This window comes from Simochromis diagramma, unplaced genomic scaffold (genome assembly GCF_900408965.1).
Source record: "Simochromis diagramma unplaced genomic scaffold, fSimDia1.1 OVJJ01000501.1, whole genome shotgun sequence".
Taxonomy (NCBI): domain Eukaryota; kingdom Metazoa; phylum Chordata; class Actinopteri; order Cichliformes; family Cichlidae; genus Simochromis; species Simochromis diagramma.
In genome coordinates, this window is record NW_024387320.1 from 6,469,150 (window position 1) to 6,492,726 (window position 23,577).

The following is a 23,577-nucleotide window of genomic DNA, read 5'->3' on the forward strand; positions in this document are numbered from 1 at the left end:
TGTAAACACATCTGGAATCAGGCTTCTGTTGAGTCGTCAGTTTATATGGGTGTATACAAACAGCAGGAAGAGAAGAAGCATGACCAAAAATGTGTTTTGTTAGAAACCACAAGATTGTTTATCTTCTCTCAAATCCTACTAATCTTGCAGAGCTCCCTCACCAAAGTTTTGGGTTTTGTTTTTTTTTTTTGTTTTGTTTTGTTTTTTTTTTTTTTTTTGCCTGAATGTGAGGAATTAATTGGGATTCAGCAGGTGGAGGAACTCAAAGGTTGGTTGTAGTGGCTCAGCTCAGAGGGGAAAAGAATCACTACTCAATCATTTCTAATGTGAGCTTCAAGAGATTTTCTTTGCATACAAGCTGCGACCAGGCGTTTAGGCTCAAATCACTTTGATGTCTTAAGGCCTGCAGTGCTGGGGAATTTAACCTGCTATTGACAATGTGAGTCATCACATGAGCAAAGGTGTGAAAAATATGTGAGTCATTCCCATCACCTGGCCGACAACTGAAACCTCTGTGAGACCTTGCCCCACCCCGCCATCATGTGAGCTGTTGATGTCACATAAATGTGAATAGACTTAAACAGTGGATGCCGTAGACGTGTCCACAAATGCAACACAGGAGGACAAGACTCAGAGGCACACCTGCAACACCTAAGAAAGGACACGCTTCCCAGGATCCCAGTGTTCACATTTTGGACAATGACAATTGGTTTAAGAGAACAGTAAATGAGGCCGTGTATGTCCACTATGATCGACCATCTTTGTGGGTTATGACACCTCCAAAGGGACAGCCCTCCCTAGAAAACTAGACAAAACTAGACAGTTGATCTATAAATGACAAAGCCTCTTGGATGATAAGTGAAACATCCTCAAAATATCTAAAGAAGTCAAATTGCCTTCTTTTTAAGCTCTCAATATTACTGGCCAGTAAGAAGTATTACTCACAGATCATCAGGTTCTGCACACTTGGTAAAACACCTTTTTTCCACCTTAATCTTTCCATGGCCAACTCAATCACCTGATATCAGCTAAGCAGATTGTGCTATTTAGTTATTAAATACAAAACTAAATGCAGAAAGACCCAAAAATAAGAAACAACTGGAGGAGACTGCAGTAAAGGCTGAGCAGAGCTTCTCAAAGGAGGAAACACGGCATCTGGTGATATTGAGAGGATTTACTTAAGCACAAGTTTCCTTTAGAGGGAAAACCACACAGACCACGGCCTCTCTGTGTGAGGATCTAAACGTATTCTACGCTAGATTCGACACAGTGAACACCATGAGACCGGACAGTGTGCGCACCGCGGATGACGTCAGTGCGCACACTGTGTCTGAGGAGGATGTGCGGAAGTGCTTCAGGAAGGTGAACGCACGCAAAGCTACTGGTCCGGACGGGATTCCCGGCCGCGTCCTCAAGTCATGCGCGGCTCAGCTGGCTGGAGTGTTCACGCACATCTTCAACCTTTCCCTCTCTCTGTCTGTAGTCCCAGCCTGCTTCAAAATGGCCACCATCGTCCCTGTACCCAAATCCTCCACCATCTCCTCATTGAACGACTGGCGACCTGTATCCCTGACCCCCATCGTGAGCAAATGCTTCGAGAAGCTGGTCAGGGACTTCATCTGCTCTGCACTACCCGACTCACTGGACCCTCTACAGTTTGCATACCGCCACAACAGGTCCACTGATGATGCCATAGCCCTGACACTACACACTGCCCTGTCACACCTGGAGAAGAGAGACACGTATGTGAGAATGCTGTTTGTAGATTACAGCTCAGCATTCAATACCATCGTTCCCTCGAAGCTGGACAGGAAACTGCAGGATCTAGGACTGAGCAGCTCCCTCTGCAGCTGGATCCTTAGCTTCCTGTCTGACAGACGCCAAGTGGTCAGACTGGGCAGCATCACCTCATCCCCCATCACACTGAACACTGGTGCTCCACAGGGGTGTGTACTGAGCCCTCTCCTATACTCACTCTACACCTACGACTGCACAGCCACTAACAACTCCAACATCATTGTGAAGTTTGCGGACGACACTACAGTGGTGGGTCTTATCACCAATGGTGATGAGACGGCTTACAGGGAGGAGGTCAGCGCCCTGACCCACTGGTGTCAAGACAACCATCTCACCCTCAACGTCGCAAAGACAAAGGAGTTGATAGTGGACTTCTGGAGGTGCAGAGAAGTACACACCCCCATCACCATCAACGGCGCTGCTGTGGAGAGAGTGAGCAGCTTCCGGTTCCTTGGTGTACATCTGGCTGAGGATCTCACATGGTCAGTACACACAAACAAAACAGTGAAGAAGGCGCAGCAGCGCCTCTTCTTTCTCAGGAGACTGAAAAGATTCGGCATGAGCCCCCGCATCCTCAGGACCTTCTATCACTGTGCCATTGAGAACATCCTCACTGGATGCATCACCACCTGGTATGGCAACAGCACCGCCTACAACTGCAAAGCTCTCCAGCGAGTAGTGCGGTGCTCTGAACGGATAATTGGAGGTGAGCTTCCCTCCAAGACATCTACAGGAAGCGGTGCCTGAGGAAAGCGGGGAGGATCATCAAGGACTCCAGTCACCCCAGCCATAAACTGTTCAGACTACTTCCCTCAGGAAGGAGGTTCTGCAGCATCCGGTCCTGTACCAGCAGACTGAGAGACAGCTTCTTCCACCAGGCCATCAGACTGCTGAACACGTCATAGACACCTCAGCTTCACTACTGGAACTTTAACATTATGCACTCCACACTGTACAGTAATGCCACTGTTTTGCACATGTCTCAACTCTGTATATTTTTATATATTTTATTTATTGTTTACTCTATTTAATTTGTAAAATATGTGTACACACACACGTAGAAAAATATTTAGTATACACATCCAGAAATGCATATACTATTATATATTGTACATATATTTATTAGTTTCAGATGTAGCCATTCTTGTATTTTGCTTGTTTACATTATTGTATTTTGCACAACTCTGTTGCTTGTGAAGCTCGCACACAAGAATTTCACTCACATGTGCTGTACCAATGTACCTGCACATGTGATGTGACAATAAAAGTGATTTGATTTGATTTGAAGTACAGATAGTTTTGTTTAAAAAGTACTGATTCAACTTCTCTACTCAAGTAAAAGAAAATCAATAAAATCTTTTTACAATAAATTGTTATTTTACTTTGAATACCCATTTATTGTATACTATCGTCTTCTTTCTGACATTAAACAGGTTTGTTTTCCTCCCTAATTGCTCCATCACAAAATGAGGCTGCGATGGCCGGGAATCGAACCCGGGTCAACTGCTTGGAAGGCAGCTATGCTTACCACTATACCACCATCGCTATAAACACATCTGGAATCAAGCTTCTGTTGAGTCGTCAGTTTATATGGGTGTATAAAAACAGCAAGAAGTAAAGAAACATGACCAAAAGTTGGTTTTGTTAGAAACCACAAGATTGTATATCTTCTAATCTTGAAGAGCTCCCTCACCAAAGCACAGGCCTTGGTTGGGAAATAAACAGATGTGGCAAAAGCAAAGACATTCTTTAGTTAAAAATACAGATACTTGTGTTAAAGTTAAGTACCGATCAATTGTTTTACTCAAATAAAAGAAAATCAGTAAAATCAGGGTGTGAAATGTACTCCGTGTAAGAAAGAAAAAACTAGCTCTTTGAAGGACATTTCTACCAGCTACTGTTGTGCAGAGCTAACTAAATCTCATGCTATGTTAATATATAACAATAAAACAATGTGAACACAACTCAACACATTTTTTGTTTTTTGTTTACCTGAATGTGAGGGACTAAGTGGGATTCAGCAAGTGGAGGAACTCTAATGCTGTGGTTGTAGTGACGTGGCTCAGCTCAGAGGGAAAAAGAATCACTACTCACAATCATTTCTAATGTGAGCTTCAATAGATTTTCCTTGCGTACAAGCTGCGACCAGCTGACCTGCTGCTCTTTGTGAATTTACACAATTGAATCCCACAAAATGTAAGATGTTTCATGAGATATCCTAGTTGACTTCCATTCCCTATTATACCGTCATATTCCTCTTCCGGCGCCCCCCGTGTGCGGCAGCCTGTTACAGCAGCTCTGCTCATTCTGAGTTTCTTTCTTTCTTATCTTTTTTCTCGTAATTTTTTTTATAACTAACGTATTAGTAATTAGACTCTGCAACCATGTTCTACCGCTTTGTGCTAGTCCTGGTCGTTTTTCTCAGTTTATTTCTACTTTTTTCACCCGTGTCTGGGGACCCAGAGCAGAGATCCTTTGTTTACAGTAAAGATCAGCTGTTAGCGCTACGTCCTGCAGCGGTACTGCCGGCGGACAGACCCGATATTCCCAGCGAGCTGAGGAGGAAAAGACGGGGGTGTCGTGCTGGGAAGGAGCGCCGTCGCCCGAGAAGGAGACGTTATCGACCATCTCTTCCTTCTGTAATTATTGGAAACGTAAGATCTTTGCCCAATAAGATGGATGAACTCATGTCGCTAACCTGGTCACAGAGGGAGTACCGGCAATGTAGCATCATGATGCTAACGGAGTCGTGGCTAACATCGCTAACTCCGGACACAAGCGTGACACTACCGGGATTCCAGCTGCTGCGAGCGGACAGGACCAGAGACAGCGGTAAGAGGAAAGGAGGGGGACTGGCAGTTTTTGTGAACGACAGATGGTGTAACCCTGGGCACATCACTGTAAAAGAGCAACTCTGCAGCAGAGACATTGAGCTGTTAGCCGTTAGCATGCGTCCGTACTACCTGCCCCGGGAGTTCTCGCATGTTATCGCGATAACAGCGTATGTCCCCCCCTCGGCCAACGCGGATGCAGCCTGTGACTCTCTCCACTCTGTGGTCAGCAGACTGCAAACACAATCACCGAGAGCCCTTCTCATAATATCAGGGGACTTCAATCATGCCTCACTGGACTCCACACTGCCCACCTTCACCCAGTATGTGACCTGCCCAACCAGAGTCAATAAAACACTGGACTTACTGTATGCCAATGCAGAAGAGGCATACAGTTCATCACCTCTCCCTCCCCTGGGCAGATCTGATCACAACCTGGTGCACCTTGTCCCTGTGTATGAGCCCTTAGTGCGCAGGGAGCCACCAGCCACCCGCACAGTACAGAGATGGTCAGAGGAGAGCGAGGAGGCTCTTAAGGATTGTTTTGAGTCGACTGTGTGGGAGGTGATTTGTGATGACCACGGAGAGGACATCGACAGCCTTACTACATGCATTACTGACTATATAAACTTCTGTGTGGATAACACTGTACCTACCAGGACTGTACGGTGTTTCTCCAACAACAAACCTTGGATTACCCCAGAAATTAAAACCGTCCTCAAGCAGAAGAGGAGGGCCTTCAAATCCAGAGACAAAGAGGAGTTGAAAAGGGTGCAGAGAGAGCTGAGGGGACTGATAAGGAATGGGAAGGAGAGCTACAGGCAGAAGATGGAGAACCAGCTTCAACAAAACAACGTTGGTGAAGTCTGGAGAGGCCTCAGAACCATCTCGGGCCACAAACAGCAGAACTCTCTGCCTGGGAGGGATGTGAGGTGGGCAAATGAACTGAATCATTTCTTCAACAGATTTGATTCAGCCATGAGGCAGTCTGCAACATCGGCTGCAGACTCACCCACCCCCACTGCTGCTGTTCCACCTCAGACACTTCACACCTCCTCTATTCACCCTGCTCACTCCCCCCCACCCCCAACTGCAGCATCCAATACACACTCAACACAAGGCTCCAGCCTGTCTCTCTCAACCACCCAGGTTAGGAGGGAACTGAGGAGGATTAACGGCAAGAAGGCAGCGGGTCCAGATGGCATCAGCTCGAGGGTCGTCAGGTCCTGTGCGGACCAACTGTGTGGGGTGATGGAGCACCTCTTCAACCTGAGCCTGAGGTTGGGAAGAGTCCCACAGCTCTGGAAAACCTCCTGTGTTGTACCAGTGCCAAAGACTTCACGCCCCAAGGACCTCAACAGCTACAGGCCGGTGGCTCTGACATCCCACCTGATGAAGACCCTGGAGCGGTTGGTCCTGGCTCAGCTTCGGCGCCTAATAAGCTCATCACTGGACCCACTTCAGTTTGCCTACCAGCCTGGCATTGGAGCGGATGATGCCGTCATTCACCTCCTACATCGTTCCCTCGCTCACCTGGAGACCGCTGGGAGCACTGTGAGAATCATGTTCTTTGATTTCTCCAGTGCCTTCAACACCATTCTTCCCACGGTTCTAAAGGACAAGCTGGTGAACTCTGGAGTGGACCATCACCTCACTACCTGGATCCTGGACTACCTCACCGACCGACCACAGTATGTGAGGACTCAGGGCTGTGTGTCGGACAGGGTCGTCTGCAGTACGGGGGCCCCACAGGGAACGGTTCTGGCTCCGTTCCTCTTCACCATCTACACTGCAGACTTCTCCCACAATTCCACCCAGTGCTTCCTGCAGAAGTTCTCTGATGACTCTGCAATAGTCGGCCTCATCACTGATGGGGACGACAAGGAGTACAGAGGACTGACCCAAGACTTTGTGGACTGGTGCCAGCTGAACTACCTCCAGATCAACGCCAGTAAAACCAAGGAACTGGTGGTAGACTTCCGCAGGCACAAGCATTCTCCACTGCAACCACTGAACATCCAAGGTATGGACATAGAGGCTGTGGACAGCTACAGGTACCTTGGTGTTCATCTGAACAATAGACTGGACTGGACTCATAACTCAGACGCCCTCTACAGGAAAGGGCAGAGCAGGCTGTACCTGCTGCGGAGACTCAGGTCGTTTGGAGTGGAGGGCCCACTCCTGAAGACCTTCTATGACTCTGTTGTGGCTTCTGCTATCTTTTATGGCGTGGTCTGCTGGGGCGGCAGCATCTCTGCTGGGGACAGGAAGAGACTGAACAGGGTGATCCGAAGGGCCAGCTCTGTTCTAGGATGCCCTCTGGACCCAGTGGAGGTGGTGAGTGACAGGAGAACGGCGGCTAAGCTGTCATCCCTGTTGGACAACATCTCCCACCCCATGCAGCAGACTGTGACAGCACTGAGCAGCTCCTTCAGTGGGAGACTGCGGCACCCACGGTGTGGGACGGAGAGATTTCGCAGGTCTTTCCTCCCCACTGCTGTCAGACTCCATAATAAAGACTTTAACTGATCAAGCACACACATCCATACATATACAATAATACTAAGTGCAATAATCCTTTCTGTCATCGTTGTATTTTTACTCAGTTGTATATAGTATTTGTATTTGTATTCTATTTTTATCTTATTGTATATTTATTTTATTTTATTCTACTGTATATAGTATTTTATTCTATTCTGTACAGTTGTGTACTGTATTTATTCTTATTGTATTCTAATTTTTGCCTCATAACTTTTGCACTGTCCACTTCCTGCTGTGACAAAACAAATTTCCCACGTGTGGGACTAATAAAGGTTATCTTATCTTATCTTATCTTATCTTATCTTTATAGACAGTATAAAGTTAGTGGAATTCTGTGAATCAATCATAAACTTACATTTAGATGAATCTCTGCTACCTTTTATGTAACGTAACTATGACCATGAGCACCACAGCCTCTGTGCCCCAGTCACACACACTGTTCTTTACTTTAAATCCCATTACTGCTAGCTAACATGTTTATCCTGCACTCAACTGCTAACACAAAGTTAGTATACTTAAGTTTGTTTTCCTGGACTGTTTCACAACTTCATATCATATACAAAGCTAATATGCCATTCAAAAAAAAAATGAGGGCATTACATGCAGGTTTTAAAATTTCCACTTTATCAAATACCGCTGAGCAGTACTTGCCTTTTGGTATTCTTCCTGTCTTCTCTTCCTTACATTGCTCTCCATCTCTGAGTGAACTTAACTCTTATTATTTTCTCTCCCAGTTTTACCGTTAGCAAGTGTGTGTTTGCGTGTTGAGCTTTTATAAATTTTGTGTTTGAACTGAAACACGTTACTCCTTTTATACTCCTCTTTAGTAGTGCTAGCTAGATGCTTAAGTACCGCGGAGACTACGTCATCGTCGGGGGCCTTTTAAACCCGAGCACACTGCTATAAATAACTCAGAAACTATGTGTTTTTTCCTCTTTCATCTCTGTATGCAATAGAGTGATGGATACACCAACAGGGTTGTATTTTATGTGTTATTATTCCCTCCGTTTAGGCTCAAATCGTTTTGATGTCTGAAGGCCTGTGCTGGAGAATATAAACTTCCTTCAAATATTTTAAACATAAGGTTTAAAATATTTATTTAATAGGGGCCACTGGGAAAAAAAGTGCGCACGTCTTTTTTCTTCTTCTTCTTTTCCAGAATTCTGAGAAAAAAGTCAACTGTTTACAGTTGTTGTCTTGTTTTCAAGCAACTGGCCCGTACTTTTCCTACCTTTAAACCTACACACACACAAAAGAAGTTTGTGTGTGTACAATCGAGGACATGAAAATTAAAAAACAACAACAAAATGAAACAATAAATGAACAAATTTCATGTGTACAAAAGGCCATGTGTGTTTATTTTATTTTATACACTTTATTTCTTGTGTTACAACTTTGTTTCAGGATTTAACATTTATAAATAAAGTTAAACTGGAAAAGAAAAATAACAACAACAAAAACAGTAAACCAAACTTCACAAGCTGCGTTTATTGTGAAATCCGGAAGCGATCTGTCACCCGGAAGTAATGTTGGTTATTATAGGAAGTTTTCCGCCAGACGAACGACAGTGATTTAAGGAAAGCCGGGAAATTGCATGGTAAGGACATTAAAACCCAAACAAATCAATTTAGCTGGACAGACCTTCTGTCAAAGTGCTAAGGAAATAAAATCTTAAAGGTTTTAGTGACAGCAAATAGTAGCGAGAAGCTTAGATCGCAGTAGCCGAGACAGCATTAGCACACAAGCTAACTTTAGCTCAGCTTAACACACATGGCGATAAAACTGAGGAGTTGATTTGAAAAGACGTTTTAGTAACGCGTGGTGTTGCTGTTTCAAGAAAACTTCCCAAAATGTGTTTAATCGGCTATTAAGACGTACAAACTTGATCATTTGGTAATATTTACCTCAGGAAATGCCCAGTTACCATATTGTTACCTCTTCCGTCTGTTGGCAATGAAAATTTTTGACTCTCAGTACGGCGATTAAACGTTACCAGGAAGTCATCGTCCCTCTTATTTGATCGTTAATCACTTACAAAACGGCTAATAAACAGTAAATGTATCCTTTGTTCTGCATTGAGTATTGGTGATTTCATGTAAAGTTTATCTGGAGCAGACTAATGTCAGATCAACAAGTCTGTAAACCGAGTCTTTCGTAGAAATACGTTAATCGTGTCAGAGTACTATGTCAGAAAGTCTCATAAAATCTTATTAACTCATCAACATGTTTTTTTTCCTAATGTAACGGGGTTTGTAGAAAAAAATGTTTCTTTAATTAAAACCTGCATTTTTCCTATCAAAGTGAATGTCTTAGTTGTCTTTTTTCCTCCCTTCCAGGTATGGACTCTGCAGACAGAAGTCGAAGTCCCAGTCCTGCACAGAGAGAAAACAGTGGTGAGTAAATGCTGCTGTGAACCCTACACTTAATGTTCTTGTAATAAGAGTGGCTTTAATCTCCGTCCGTTATACTTGAGCAATACGGTGCTGCAATCATTAGCTGTCACCTCACAGCAAGAAGGTCCTGGGTTTGAATCCAGCAGCTGGGTCTTTCTGTATATTTTCTCTGTACCCCTTGCTGGGAACTCTGGTGTACTTCCACCCGTTAGACCTGATTTAGATTTCTGCGGTGAACCTTTGTAGCGCTAACGACATAATTTACGTGTTGTGTTTGTGCTGGTACATTATGTCTAAATTAATGTGTGGGTGTGTGTACATGTTTTTCATTCGGTACCAGTTGATAGAAACAAATAAAATACACGGACCTTTTCCCTCCAGTTTTGTAGTGGTCTTTTTTTTTTTTAAAGGCAAATATATTTGTCTCAAGTTCGATGTCTACCCTGCCTTCTGCCCCAAAGTATCCCTAAATTGGGTAAGTGGAAGAAGAAGGATATATTGAATGGATATACTAATACTGCTCTTGATCTGTTTTTCTCTTTGCAGGACCTTCAGAGAATGAGTCTAGTCCAGCATCGGGCAGACCCCAGCAGGCTGGCTCAGTTGAAAGAAGCCCCAATGAGCGACGGTCCCCTCAGCCAAGTCCTGTGGACCGCAGGCCCTCCAGGAGCCCATCCTCAAGCAGTTCAGACAGCACCAGCAGCAGTGATGAGGATGAACATCATTCATCAGCACTGAGAAAGATTCGAAGCAGCGTGGCTCAGATCAAAGTAAGAAATGTGGCTTTTACTAGTCTGTCACATTTCATAATGTACAGACTACTACGGTAGAAATGGAAGAATCGGATGCTTTCAGACAGTTACAGAGGGTGAAACATATGCTGAAAGCCTTTTTTTTTATATTTAAAAATATATATATTGTATATTATAATTCCTCATCAATCAAAAATGTTGAGTTTGGAGTGAGAAACGCCATTAGTAGTAGGTGGAGTAAGTAAGTTGATTTCCCCAACTATACCGAACAATAGTTGAGATTCACGGCAGTAATAAAAATTATCCAGCCAAAACAAGAAATTCAGAAACACCAAAATCTTAAAAAGTTAATGCAGTCAGATGCTTTGGTAAATGGAGTTTAGTGATCCATGTTATGTTTTAGATACTGTCCAAAGAAGAGTTCAGGAACTGACAGTATTTATTCAGTTGGTGTATTTTTGTGTGGAAATGGGAACTGAAGCATTTTGTTACTATTCTTGCCGAAAAGTGATCTTGAATGTCAGAATAGTTTTGAATAAAGTACCTGAAGAAGAGGCTTATTTACTTGATTATGTTGCATTTGAAAATGTGGCTGTGCATTAGTCTGCACGTTGCACAGTAGATTATTCAGGCTGCAGTTCTGGACAGCTGGTGTGAAAAACTGCTTGGTCTGAAGAGATGGTTACCATGAGAACAGGACCCAGTTTAAGCTTGAGGCACCGATGTAAGACACAGTAGCATGTTTAGTGTCAGCTGGCCTGATTTATGAGTGCATCCAGTGAAGAAGACACTGAATAAAGATTTAACTTGTTGACTGACAGAATCACAAATCAAAGAGGACTTTGTTTCCATTACTGTCAGCTTAGACACGAGCTCCCCAGGTGCATACAGGCTTTTACTTGATGCAGGACCTGAGGCAGACCGACTTCACATTGCTGGGTTGTCTCTCTTTTTCAGCTCAACTCAAACTTTTAAAAATGACAGCTTGGTTTTGTGCTGCTCTGGTGTTCTCCGTGTTGTCCAAATCATTCTTGCATTCAGATTGTTCCAAATCATTTTAACACATGAAAACTTAAAAAAAATAATGCTGTCACTGTGCTTATTTGTTGTTCCAGAGATCAAGATCAAGATCCAAAGAGCAAGACAGATCCAGGTCCAAGGAAGAAGATCGGTCCAGATCCAGGGATACGGACAGATCCAGATCCAGAGAGAAAAATAGATCCAGAGAAAGAGACAGAAACAGATCCAGATCCAGGGAAAAGGACAGATCTACATCTAGAGGGAGGGCGAGATCAAGATCAAGATCCAGAGGACAGGACAGGTCGAGATCCAGAGGAAGAGAGAGGTCGAGGTCAAGAGGACGTGACAGATCCCGATCCAGGGAGAGGGACAGGGACCGTTATGACAGAAGACGTTATGCACGGTAAAGGCAGCTTTTGTGATTGGCTTGTGTTCATTTTAGCACCGATGTGGCCCTTAGTCCATATGGGTTAACAAGTTTTATATTTATATATATATATATATATATATATATACATATATATATTAGGGCTGTACGATATATATCGGATGACGATATAAAAGCATCTATCGTTTCATTTTACACTATCGTTTGTTTCGTGGTGTCACAAAACAAAGTTTACGGCAATATTTTTTCATGGTTTTGATGGTCACTGTAGTGGCTATATTAATTTCTTAAAGTTCTCTCTTTCTCTTATATTTAATTATATTTAATATAACCACACTACGGACGGACAAGCGGCTGTTTTTATGCGTTGTCGTTAGCAACAACAACGGTAGCGTGTCTGGTTGTTTATTTTCCACATAAACCTTTCACAATAAAGCTCAAGATCCTGTTGAGACATTTCAAAATAAATGGAATCACATGAAAGAGTATGCAGAGTGTTTTTACGGATGAGAAGTAAAAAAGAGCCGCCAGGTGCTAAAAAATAAACCTTAGACTCAAACGTTAGAACAGGCTTTTCCCCGCAGCACGCCGTGTAATAAATACTCACAAAGAAAACGGCGGCCTTTACAACTTATGTCTAAAAATGTATAGTTTCATGAATCAGTTAAAACACTCAACTACACGACGCCCGGCTGGAAACACTTCACGCATGTCGAGCTGCCCGAGATTCACAGAATTGACAGAAAATGTTAAATTTTTGTGATTTATATTCGTTATCGGACGATGGATGTCTTATATCGGGATATGAGATTTTGGTCAGATCGCACGGCCCTATTAGACATTAGATTCCCAGCTGCTTGGCAACTTTTATAAATCCTGCTAAAACGAAAACTTTAAAAATCCAATTCAGCATAACAGTGTTGATATGATTTGGTTTCTCTGGATTAATCAAGTCATATTCAGACCTGAGAGTTTTTTCTTTTAAGGAAAAGTGTTACTTAAATAAGTAACCTGCTGCTTTGTTTCTTCTTTGCTGCAGGGATCGCTATGATGATCGGCGCGATGACAGAGATGGCCGTTTTGACCGACGAGCCAATCGAGAGGCTGATTCAGATCACAGGAGGCGGGGTCGCTCCGCTTCCCCTCTGGCTGACAGGGAACCAGCTGCGGCCAATGAGCCGCCAGTCAAAAAGAAAAAGGAGGAGCTTGATCCAATCCTGACGAGGACTGGAGGCGCTTACATTCCTCCCGCTAAGCTGCGCTTGATGCAGCAGCAAATCACTGACAAGAGCAGGTAAGAGAGCATTTCAGTACTTTAATCCTATACACTAAGATTAGAAAGTGTCACTGGAAGCTGCAGTCCAAGTCCAGGTGTGAATGTTTTGAAATGTTTATATTTGTTACACTAGGAGTGTTCAAACACTTTTTTTCTTTTTATTCTGTTGTGATACTTGGACACATCACCATGCCAAACTATAAACTGTTCCTGCACCTAACTGCATAACAGACAGTAGTAAAACAAATCAGATTAGTTGCATTCATTACAAATGTACCTGCAGTAAAACTGCAGTTTAAAAAAAAAAAAAAAGCTGTTTATTTAAAGAACTGCATGTAATTGATGACACCCTGTCTGTTATACAGCCTGGCCTATCAGAGGATGAGCTGGGAAGCTCTAAAGAAGTCCATCAACGGTCTTATCAACAAAGTCAACGTATCCAACATTATCAACATCATCCAGGAGCTGCTGCAGGAAAATATCGTCAGGGGAAGGTGAACACACACACACACACACACACACACACACACACACACACACACACACACACACACACACACACACACACACACACACACACCAATGAGACGTCAGTGTTAGATTTTCAATGACCTTTGAAGTCAAATGGAGTTTGTTGTATCTGTCGGATGAGAGTGAAAATGCATTCATTCGTGTACATTTTACGATAAGGCTTTGTGCAGCAGAGGCCTGTAATTTTTGCACAGACATCAAACACTTTATTAGCTGTAAGTTTCCAGATTAGCGTGATTGATTAAAGAGAGTGAAAAAAGACCTTCGTGACTGACGCACTCCTTGTAACTGCTTCTTTGCCTGTCAGGGGACTGCTGGCTCGCTCGATACTGCAGGCTCAGACGGCCTCTCCCATTTTCACTCATGTCTACGCTGCTGTCGTTGCCATCATCAACTCAAAGTTCCCTCAGATCGGAGAGCTGATCCTTAAACGTCTCATCCTGACTTTCAGGAGAAGCTACCGCCGCAACCTCAAGGTACCCATCTGTCTGTCGCCGTTGATTTGTGATCCACAAACAGTGATAGTGAAGTGTTACTGTCACACGTAGACGCCCAGATACTTATAACATCTGAACATTGAAGTCCAGGACTAGTAAACAAGATCATCTGACCAATACACACTGCAGCACTTTAGAAACTTATTGAGGCTGGATGACCCTGTGCGCAGTCTGTTTAACTTCCAAAGGCTCACTTTTGTGTTTTGAAGGACGGTGACTTTAGGAAAATTACAGCAGAAGACAAAACATTAATAACACCTAACAGTCATCTTCATGTCATTCTTCTCATAAAGACAAAGAATAAGATGCCTCCAAATGATGCACCTGTCATTCTGGTATTAAAAATATAACTTTTTATATCTTGCCACTGCTAAACACAGTGACTCATGAATAGCATATCATATATAAATCACAGATGCTGCATGTGGAGGAGACGATCTGATTAGATATTAGAGCACCTTGCTGCTTTCATTTGCATATTAATGACTAAAATTGATTACTTTGGAAACTTCTGTCTACAGTATTATAACAAACAGCAAGCGCTGTGAGCATGTGTGTTATGGTGGGACATGAGGCAGTTCAAATGTCTGTTTGACCTTCATCAGTTGGACTTTGCATATTCTACTATTTATGCTTGTTTTTGCGTATTACTGGAGTAAGAGGCTAAAAATAGGCCTCCTTTTCTGTTTATTAATTTGAGAATAGGTTTTGAATGAGAATCAGTCTGAATCTAAAAGTCCTTTCTCAAGTGACAGAGGTGGAAATGTTCCAATTTGAGCAGACTGATGCCGCATGTGTCCAAATTACTGAGATAAAAAAGAAACTGGATCTAAATAAGAGAAATAACTGGCAGTGCTGGAAGCTTGTGAACGCAGTCCAGAGTGTGTTTCTACCTGCTGTGGATAATTTTAGTATGATCTCTTGAAGGCTTGAACAATCTGTACAAAATTAAATTGTCTGTAACAAATACAGGCAGAAATGTCTTTTTTATGACACTGATATTAAATGTGTTTGAGTAATTATCAGCAGTAGTCATGCATTAAAATCTGCATTTTGTTTTCTAGCAACAGTGCCTGACCGCGTCGAAGTTCGTGGCTCATCTCATCAACCAGAACGTGGTAGGTCCCGATTTCAAAGTTAAATACTGACCGAGGGCTCGAGGGTTGACGTCCAGATTCTAATTGGGTGCGTGCTTTTTCTGTCGCTTTCTGCTCTGATGTCACTCGCCTTCAGGCCCACGAGGTTTTGTGTCTGGAGATGCTCACTCTGCTGCTCGAGCGTCCAACTGATGACAGTGTGGAGGTCGCCATTTCCTTCTTGAAGGAATGTGGTCTCAAGCTGACCGAAGTGTCCCCTCGAGGAATCAACGGTACGCTGAAGCAGCAGCTTTATAACTGTCTCTTTCTTCACGGTGGGAGGTGATGGTGTAGGCTGAGCTCTTTAATTAGAACAACAAATGATAACAAGTTAAAACTTTAAATTGCAGCCATTTCAAACATGGCTGAGCCCTGAAAACTGGAGAATTTACTTTTGCCTTTGTGATTTCACACAAAAAAGTGGCGTTTTCTTGCTTCATTACAACAGTATTAACTGCTAAGAGACTTTATTTCTCCTCGCGTTGTCATCTCTTTTCTCTTGAAATACTTGTGAGAATTAATTTTTCTGAATTTCAGAATTCAGAAAGTTTATGCACATTCTCCCTGTTTCTCTTTTCAGCCATATTTGAGCGTCTTAGGAATGTCCTCCACGAGTCAACCATTGACAAAAGGGTCCAGTACATGATAGAGGTGATGTTTGCTATCAGGAAAGATGGTTTCAAAGATCATCCAGTAATCCCAGAAGGCCTGGATCTGGTGGATGAGGATGACCAGTTCACTCACATGCTGCCGCTAGATGACGAATACAACCCCGAGGACATCCTCAGTAAGACCTGAGGGAGAGTGGGAGGAAGGGAGGAGTCACGGGACTTTTCAGAAATGTTTACACAGTCTTTGTGTGTTTGTTCACTTAGATGTATTTAAGATGGATCCAGACTTCCTGGAGAATGAGGACAAATATAAAACTCTTAAAAGAGGTAAGAAATCATCACACTCTGAACTGTCCAATCACCCGTCTGCTCGTTTACAGCTTAACCAAAGTTTGATGGTGCATCATTTCAGATATCCTGGATGAGGGTAGCAGCGATTCAGGGGAGGAGGGAGATGGCAGTGATGATGACGACGATGATGAGGAAGATGAGAATGAGGAGGAAGGAGATGGTGAGACAAATACGTTAATCTGCTGAGGCTTTCTTGCCTAAAAGAGCCAGTCTGCTTTTTTTGATTGTTTTTTTAAACACTTGGCCTGTGAAAACAGTTGTATTGATATCTGACAAAATAACACAGTGATATTTATTTTAAACATCACAAATAATAAATAGTTAGACTAAAGACTTTTTTGAGAGATGGTATCATGAAATAACCCCCAAGTCTGTTCCATAATAAATTATTTTAACATTTTCAGAAATATAATTTATAAGCTTGAAAATGGAGGGAGATTCTGACTCCAGGGCTGTAAGCAAAGACAAATATCTAGGGCAATATTGCTTGATGTTCAGCCCAGATTCAGCTTTAGTGTAACCAGCTAACAGAACTGTTGTACTGAGGATCTTTCTGTAATTTCCAATTATCTGTCATGCCTTGGACAGTCCAGATTATTTTCACTTTTAAGGCTTTTTTTCTCCAAACACAGCAGAGCTCTGTAAAAGGAGTTGGCCAGCTTGCTGAGAAATTTGTTTGGAGTTTTTTGCCTCCAGACTTTCATCGAATGGCTCATTACCTCTTGGAATATTTAAAACAATTAGCTGCCAGTAAAAGCAGCTGAGTAATTTTTTTTTAATACAATTTTTCCTGTGACTGCATTACACTAAAAGCATTAGCACTAACTAAATATAGTTCTGAGTACAGCAGCTACAGGAGAACGGACAGTAAAGCATTTAAAAACATAACATCATGAGTCAATGAGCATTTTAGGCGCTGCTATGCTGTCGTTTTTTTCCTGCCCAGGAGTGACTATATCTAAACAAGAGTGTGCTAGCAAGCTTCATCCATAAACTGTATGGGTGTTACACAAACAGAAATACCTGCTAGTTAATTTGGTTAAATTAATTTCAGCTCTGATTAGCAAAAGTTGTTAAAGGAAAGCAAACTGCAGCTGACTATCAAACTGAAGAACCAGACCACAAATTTTTAGCCTGGACTTTATCCAAATGTATGAGTTACAAAAATAATACGTAACCTATATATGAACCGTTATTGTACCACACTGTAAATATGTCGTTTTCATGTGTGAATGTGGCCATTTTAACACGAGTCACTGACTCACTTTTGGTGGCACCTTTGATGTAACTAATACCGTTACATCAAGACAAGTAATAAGCAAGTAATTACTAAGTTTGAGTATTATTAAAAGTGAAGTGCATGCTGTGTGACCCCAATTAAACTAGATTACTTGCATCATTGGTTCATGTAAATCCTATATTGCACTAATGAACGATAATTACTCAGGTGACATTTCATTAAGAACTGATTGTGTTTACATTGAACTATTTTGATTTTTAAACATTTTTCCTGTTCTGATTTTAACACATTTAACACATCCAATCAGCTCCCTTTTAAAGATGACCTTTGTGTTTGTCTCCCTCTAAGACGAGAAAGTCACCATCTTTGATAAGACAGAAGTCAACCTGGTTGCTTTCAGAAGAACCATCTACCTCGCTATCCAGTCCAGGTACACAAACACGGTGGAACACACTCCTAAAAATACACATTCATACAGTGAGTGACGTAGTTTTCTCTGCGGGTGTTGGCAGTTATTTACAGCTCCCACTATATTTGATTGAGTTGGACTGATAATTAAGGCTGTGCATGTGTGTGTGCATGTGTGTGTGCATGTGTGTGTGCGCATGTGTGTGTGCATGCGTGTGTGTGTGCGTGTGCGTGCGTGCGTGCGTGTGTGTGTGCGTGCGTGCGTGTGTGTGTGTGTGCGTGCGTGCGTGTGTCTTTCTGAGGACCTGTTTGAATTTAAAACCTTAGGAGGGAGGACTCTGACTAATCCTCCCTTCAAAAAGCCTGTTCAAGGCTGGTTAAGAGTTTAGTGCTAGAAAATGTATTAGGCCACAGAGTGCGCTCACAAAGACAGCTATACAAACCTGTGTATGAGCAACCTTGTTACCATGGTTTCACTGAAGAACAGTTCACAAGCTTGGACAACAGGATGAAAAAGTGAAGCCGATTGATTAAACGACACAAACAGAAACACACCAGCATGAGCTCACAATTGTACACCTGTGATCGATTGTTTGATTGATTAATAGATTGATTGTTTTTGCAGCTTGGACTTTGAGGAGTGTGCTCACAAACTGATTAAGATGGATTTCCCGGAAAGCCAAACGGTGAGTCCACAAACAGACTTACACTGAAAACGCACAGTTGTAAAGTTTCATCGCTGTGAGTTTGTCCACAGAGGATTAATCTAAAACTATCGTGATACTGAAGTTTGGGTGAAAACTTGGCGTGCATCCTTTGATGGCTAGCTGTTGAACACTCAGCTAGCCATCAAAAATGAGAATTGAGCTGAAACCGTGGGGTTTTGCACCGTCAAAGGCAGCCGCGGGTTTCTTTCTATAATACTGGACTTTTTTTTTTCTACGAGGGTTTGAACTTTGTGTTTAAATAAGAGAGAAAAGTGTGAAAATGTTCATGCCTGTCAGAAAAATGTTTAAAGTGTGTATTGAGGGGTTTTACAGCCTTAAAACATCTATAATAATTGTAAAAAAAAAAAAATAATAAGTTGGCCACTTCGTGGATTTCACCTATCGCGGGTTAATTTTGGAACGCAACTCGAGGGACCTCTGATAAACGAGGGACCACTGTAATCGTTTTTGTGTTCCTGTAATGGAGGTTGAGCTGATAATTACGTGTGGTTTCATAGGGTGACAGGTGCAGGTCAGCTGTGTGTGTGGATGTGGTGAGAAACTCTTACAGAGGACAATCAGCTGTGTGTGTGGTTGTTTGTATCACTGTCACAACCAGTGTTTTGGTGGTCGATACCTGTAAGAGACTGAAAAAGCAGCGTCTCGTTCTGTTAGTCATGTAATGAAAGTGATGACAGTGTGTTTATATGTACTTGTGTCTTAGGCAGCATTCTTGTCTTTTATTGTTTTAATAGTAAGAAGCTGGACATGAGATTGAACCTGACAGCATCAAGGAGCTTTTGATGGTAGTTAACATACTGTAGATGTTATACAGTCCAAAGGTTGAAAAATTACCTGTTGTTTGGCTGCCTTTGGTCCAGTGTTAAAGATTGTTATTTTCAGTCAGCCTACCAGCCTAAGAATGTTAATACTTTGAAACTTGACGAATGTGGTTTGCTCCCCTTTCCACCAAAAGTATATTTTTGGCATGCAGGCTGAAATGTTCGATCTCATATCCAGAGTAAGGTGAAGGTGAAACGTGACTGAGCTGCTGATGGAATATAAGTCTGGACCTAAACTAACCGAGATATTAAGCACTGACTCAGTTCACTGTTGAAGAAAAAAACATATTTCAATTTCACAGCTTTCATGGCAGAATTAGAAGTCTAAAGGCATCATTTGTAAATTGATCTGAACAAAAACCCAGATGATAATTCTCAGCTGGTCTGTGTTGTTTACATCCATTTGTGGTGGATTAGTAGGGCAGTCTCTAGAACTGCATTACTAGCAGGCCATACAGGTGTAAGAACCACTATAGGAGGTAAACGTAATTTTTGAAACCCTATAAATAAGCATTTGTTCCCTTACAATGGCTTAAATGCAGCATGACAGCCTAACCCCACTCACTCACAAGCTCTGATGCTACATGGAGAGAGACACTGCACCATTTCACACTGCTAAAGTGTGTGTTTTGTTAATCAGGAGAGGAAAGCTGTAATTTGTATGACAGGAAGTCTGGAACAAAGAGGAGGTGCTGTTCTGGTGAGACAGAGGAGAGAAAAAGGCATAAAAATATCTACACTGCCTAAGAGCACGCTGGAAAAGTGGTGGCAGATGAAACTAAACAAAATTTCACTAACGAAAATCATCCAGCAATAAAAAACTTACAGTAATGTAACGAGTTGTTATTGACGGATGTTATCTTTAGATGTGTCTCCTCTGTGTCTCTGAAACAGTGCGGTCATAAATAATAAGAAACATCAGAGTGCACAGAGACCTTCTGACTACACTATCAAAAGTCTACAAATGTTAAATGAACTCCTAATAGGACCACTGACAGCTTGGCCGCAGCCTGCAAGTTGATGTGACTGCCGTAGTTTGACTGTAGTTAATGAAAGTGTTGTGTTTGTATGAACAGAAGGAGCTGTGCAACATGATCCTGGACTGCTGCGCTCAGCAGAGGACCTACGAGAAGTTTTTTGGCCTGCTGGCTGGGGTGAGACACACACGCAGACACACACACACTCTTCATCTCCACAATCGTGTGAACAGTGGTGCTTTAGGGAAACCTGCTTTAAAGAGTCGGTTGTTTTCCATCTTCCCTTCATAGATATTTGTTAGGTATTTCTATTCTCTGCACGATGAATGTCACCATTTCACTGAGGTGCATATAAATCTTGTTGTGCACTTTTTAAAAGAAAAGAACAACTAAAAGGAAGTGCTCAGGCTTTTTATGTTTATTGGCCATGTGTCATGTTTACCTCAGATCTTTTTTGTTATTGTTATCTTAAGTTTCACTGTAATTAATTTAACTAAAGAGAGCATTCAACCTGATTTTGATGCGAAGCACTGCTTCTATCTGTTAACTGTGTGTGTGTGTGTGTGTGTGTGTGTGTGTGTGTGTGTGTGTGTGTGTGTGTGTGTGTGTGTGTGTGTGTGTGTGTGTGTGTGTAGAGGTTCTGTCTCTTGAAGAAGGAGTACATGGAGAGTTTCGAGGCGATATTTTCGGAGCAGTATGACACGATTCACCGACTGGAGACCAACAAACTGAGGAACGTGGCGCGACTGTTCGCTCACCTGCTCTACACAGATTCGGTGCCGTGGAGTGTAAGGACACAAAGAAAGATCCTCCCCAGCGTGACCATGAAACTCATTCCACTCTGGTTAGACCATCTCTCTGTCTTTTGAATGTGTCTCACACAGGTGTTGGAGTGCATCAAGATGAGCGAGGACACCACAACGTCGTCCAGCAGGATCTTTGTAAAGATCCTATTCCAAGAGCTCTGTGCCTACATGGGTCTGCCAAAACTTAACCAGAGGCTGAAAGACCAGTACGAAAACCCACACTCCCACCACAGCCACGCACAACACTCAAACTGTACTTTACTAAAGCTGCTGCAGAGGCAGCCAAAGTTTTTACTCAGAAAACATTTAAATGTTAATGATATAGTCGAGTGAGGTAATAAATCAAATTTAAGGAAACGTAATTAGAAAAATGCGACTTCTTGCTCTTATTTGGCTACTGTTGGTCCTAGTGATAATTAAAGAGCCCGTAAATGAAGTAGGACGTAACAATAAATCATGACCTCTGCGTGTGTTACAGGACCCTGCAGCCGTTCTTTGAAGGTCTCTTTCCTCGTGATAATCCCAGAAACACTCGCTTCGCCATCAACTTCTTCACTTCTATTGGACTGGGAGGACTCACGTAAGGGCCACACTTCAAGAAACAGCATAAACACAGAAACATGGCTGTCACATTTTTTTATTTATTTATTTTTTTACAAACAGAATCAGAAAACCTTTAGCTTAACTGTGTTATGTTTGGAATAAACTGCACTGTAAAATGCTTTCCTAATATATGCAATAAATAATGGTTGTTTATTCTGTTAAATTCTGCTGGCCTCAAAGTGTGGGACGCTCGCTGCATCTAAAATGTCATTGGATGATGAATGTAGCAGTTTACGTTCACACAGAAACACTGAACTCTCACATTTCTCCCACATCGTTTTCTCTCCTAGTGATGAGCTGAGGGAACATTTGAAAAACGCGCCAAAGATGATCATGACTCAGAACCAGGAAGTCGAATCATCGGACTCCTCCTCGACATCGTCCTCGTCGTCTTCTTCGTCAGATTCCTCCTCCTCCGACTCATCCAGCGAGTCAGATTCAGACTCGTCAGACTCCTCGAGCAGCTCGGGTACGCCTGACTGAAACCTAAAGATTTACTTTCAGAAAATCACATTATTTCACTTTTATACGCAGGCACATTGTGTTATTATCAGTTTGTTGTTCTAGCTCACAGCAGTGCTGCAGTAGTTGGGAGGTTTAATATTGTAACATTAATATAATATTCCTGTTATAAAACAACGTAGTCAGGAGTGTCTCCTTCTGTTTTATTAAACCCATGTTTGTGTTCAGTTGAATGTCTAAATTTTTACAGTTTTTCATTTATGTGAGCTGCTGCTTCAGAAAAGACAACGTGTGATTTGTTTGGTTTTTTTCTTTCTACTTTTTGTCCTCCAGACTCGGACTCTAAACACAGGAAGCAGAAGAAGAGGAAAGGACAAAGTGATGAGGGGAGGAAGAAAACGAGAGAGAAGGACAAGAAGAAGAAATCTTCAGACAAGAAGCGAGCTGGACGCGGAGCAGACAAAGATGAGGACAGCGACAGCGAGAAGCGGGCGAAGAAAGACGACAGGGGGCGCGCACATGACCCGGAGGGGCGTGAACGCGACGGCGCCCGGCGGAGCAGACGAGACGACAGATCGGAAGAGGAGGAGGAGGCGGCGGTGGAGGAGAGGAGACGAAAAACAGACAGGCAAAGAGATGACGGACGGGAGAGAGACAGAGGGAGGGAGAGAGAGAGGGAGCGAGCGAGGGAGAGAGAGAATGAGGCAGAGAGAGAGAGGGAGAGGGAGCGCGAGAAGCAGCGGGAGAGAGAAAGGGAGAGGGATAGGGAGAGGGACAAAGAGAGGAATAAAGAGAACAGAGACCGGAACAGAGAGAGAGATGAGAGGAGGAGGAGATAAGTCTTCATCGCGGGAGCAGTGATGGACTAATGACTTTAAGTCTTTTCCCTCTGTGACCCCTCTGTGACCCCTCTGTACCTCAGCCCAAACTGTGGTGCTGTGGATCTGACCCCATTCTCCATTCTGTCTGTTTATTATTGATTTTTGTTGTTTTTAATGAAATACTTAATGAAAAAAAAGCCCATTAAAGTTGCATTCGATGTTTTTTATAACCTGTACCTGTTTGAACTCTTTTGACTTGTGACCCATCGCTCAACACTTTTACTATCCTCATTTTTTCACTCTCAAAACGCAAAAGACCAAACTATGTTTTCTCTGTGCTGCCGTGCACGTTTGCAGGTCAATCTCATAACTAGCACAACAGGATTGATGAAGCATTTACACACGTTCTAGCCCTCGGAGCAAACGAAACCTCGGTAACACCGAGAGCACTGAGGGCTTTTTTATTTTACTTTATTTCATTCTTCTTTTTTTTTTAGCTGACATGTAACCTGTTATAAAAAGAAAAAGGCAACAGAACCAAACGTTTTTTAAGAGGGAGAGCAGTATTTGTGTTTACAATAAACATC

The 23,577-nt window shown here is 42.6% G+C and overlaps 1 protein-coding gene and 1 non-coding gene across 3 annotated transcripts; one reads left to right on the plus strand and one right to left on the minus strand.

The window, feature by feature from the left end:
• Window positions 1-3,270: 3,270 nt before the first annotated feature.
• On the minus strand, window positions 3,271-3,342 carry trnag-ucc. Its single transcript has one exon. It is a non-coding gene; the product is annotated as a tRNA-Gly (tRNA).
• A 5,327-nt stretch (window positions 3,343-8,669) lies between these two features.
• Window positions 8,670-23,226, plus strand: cwc22 (CWC22 spliceosome associated protein homolog). 2 transcript variants are annotated; one of them, XM_040005679.1, is made up of 20 exons: window positions 8,670-8,766; window positions 9,506-9,562; window positions 10,109-10,332; window positions 11,430-11,737; window positions 12,762-13,016; window positions 13,364-13,492; window positions 13,837-14,005; window positions 15,091-15,144; window positions 15,260-15,395; window positions 15,743-15,949; window positions 16,038-16,100; window positions 16,186-16,284; window positions 17,713-17,794; window positions 18,398-18,458; window positions 20,398-20,475; window positions 20,934-21,086; window positions 21,183-21,310; window positions 21,583-21,684; window positions 21,998-22,176; window positions 22,503-23,226. In XM_040005679.1, the coding sequence occupies exons 2-20, from the start codon at window positions 9,508-9,510 to the stop codon at window positions 23,006-23,008; spliced, it is 2,988 nt and encodes a 995-aa protein (XP_039861613.1). In that variant the 5' UTR covers window positions 8,670-8,766; window positions 9,506-9,507; the 3' UTR covers window positions 23,009-23,226. The 2 variants fall into 2 exon arrangements, with proteins under 2 accessions (XP_039861613.1, XP_039861614.1); XM_040005680.1 differs by lacking the exon at window positions 8,670-8,766 and adding an exon at window positions 8,785-9,062.
• The last annotated feature ends 351 nt before the right edge of the window (window positions 23,227-23,577 follow it).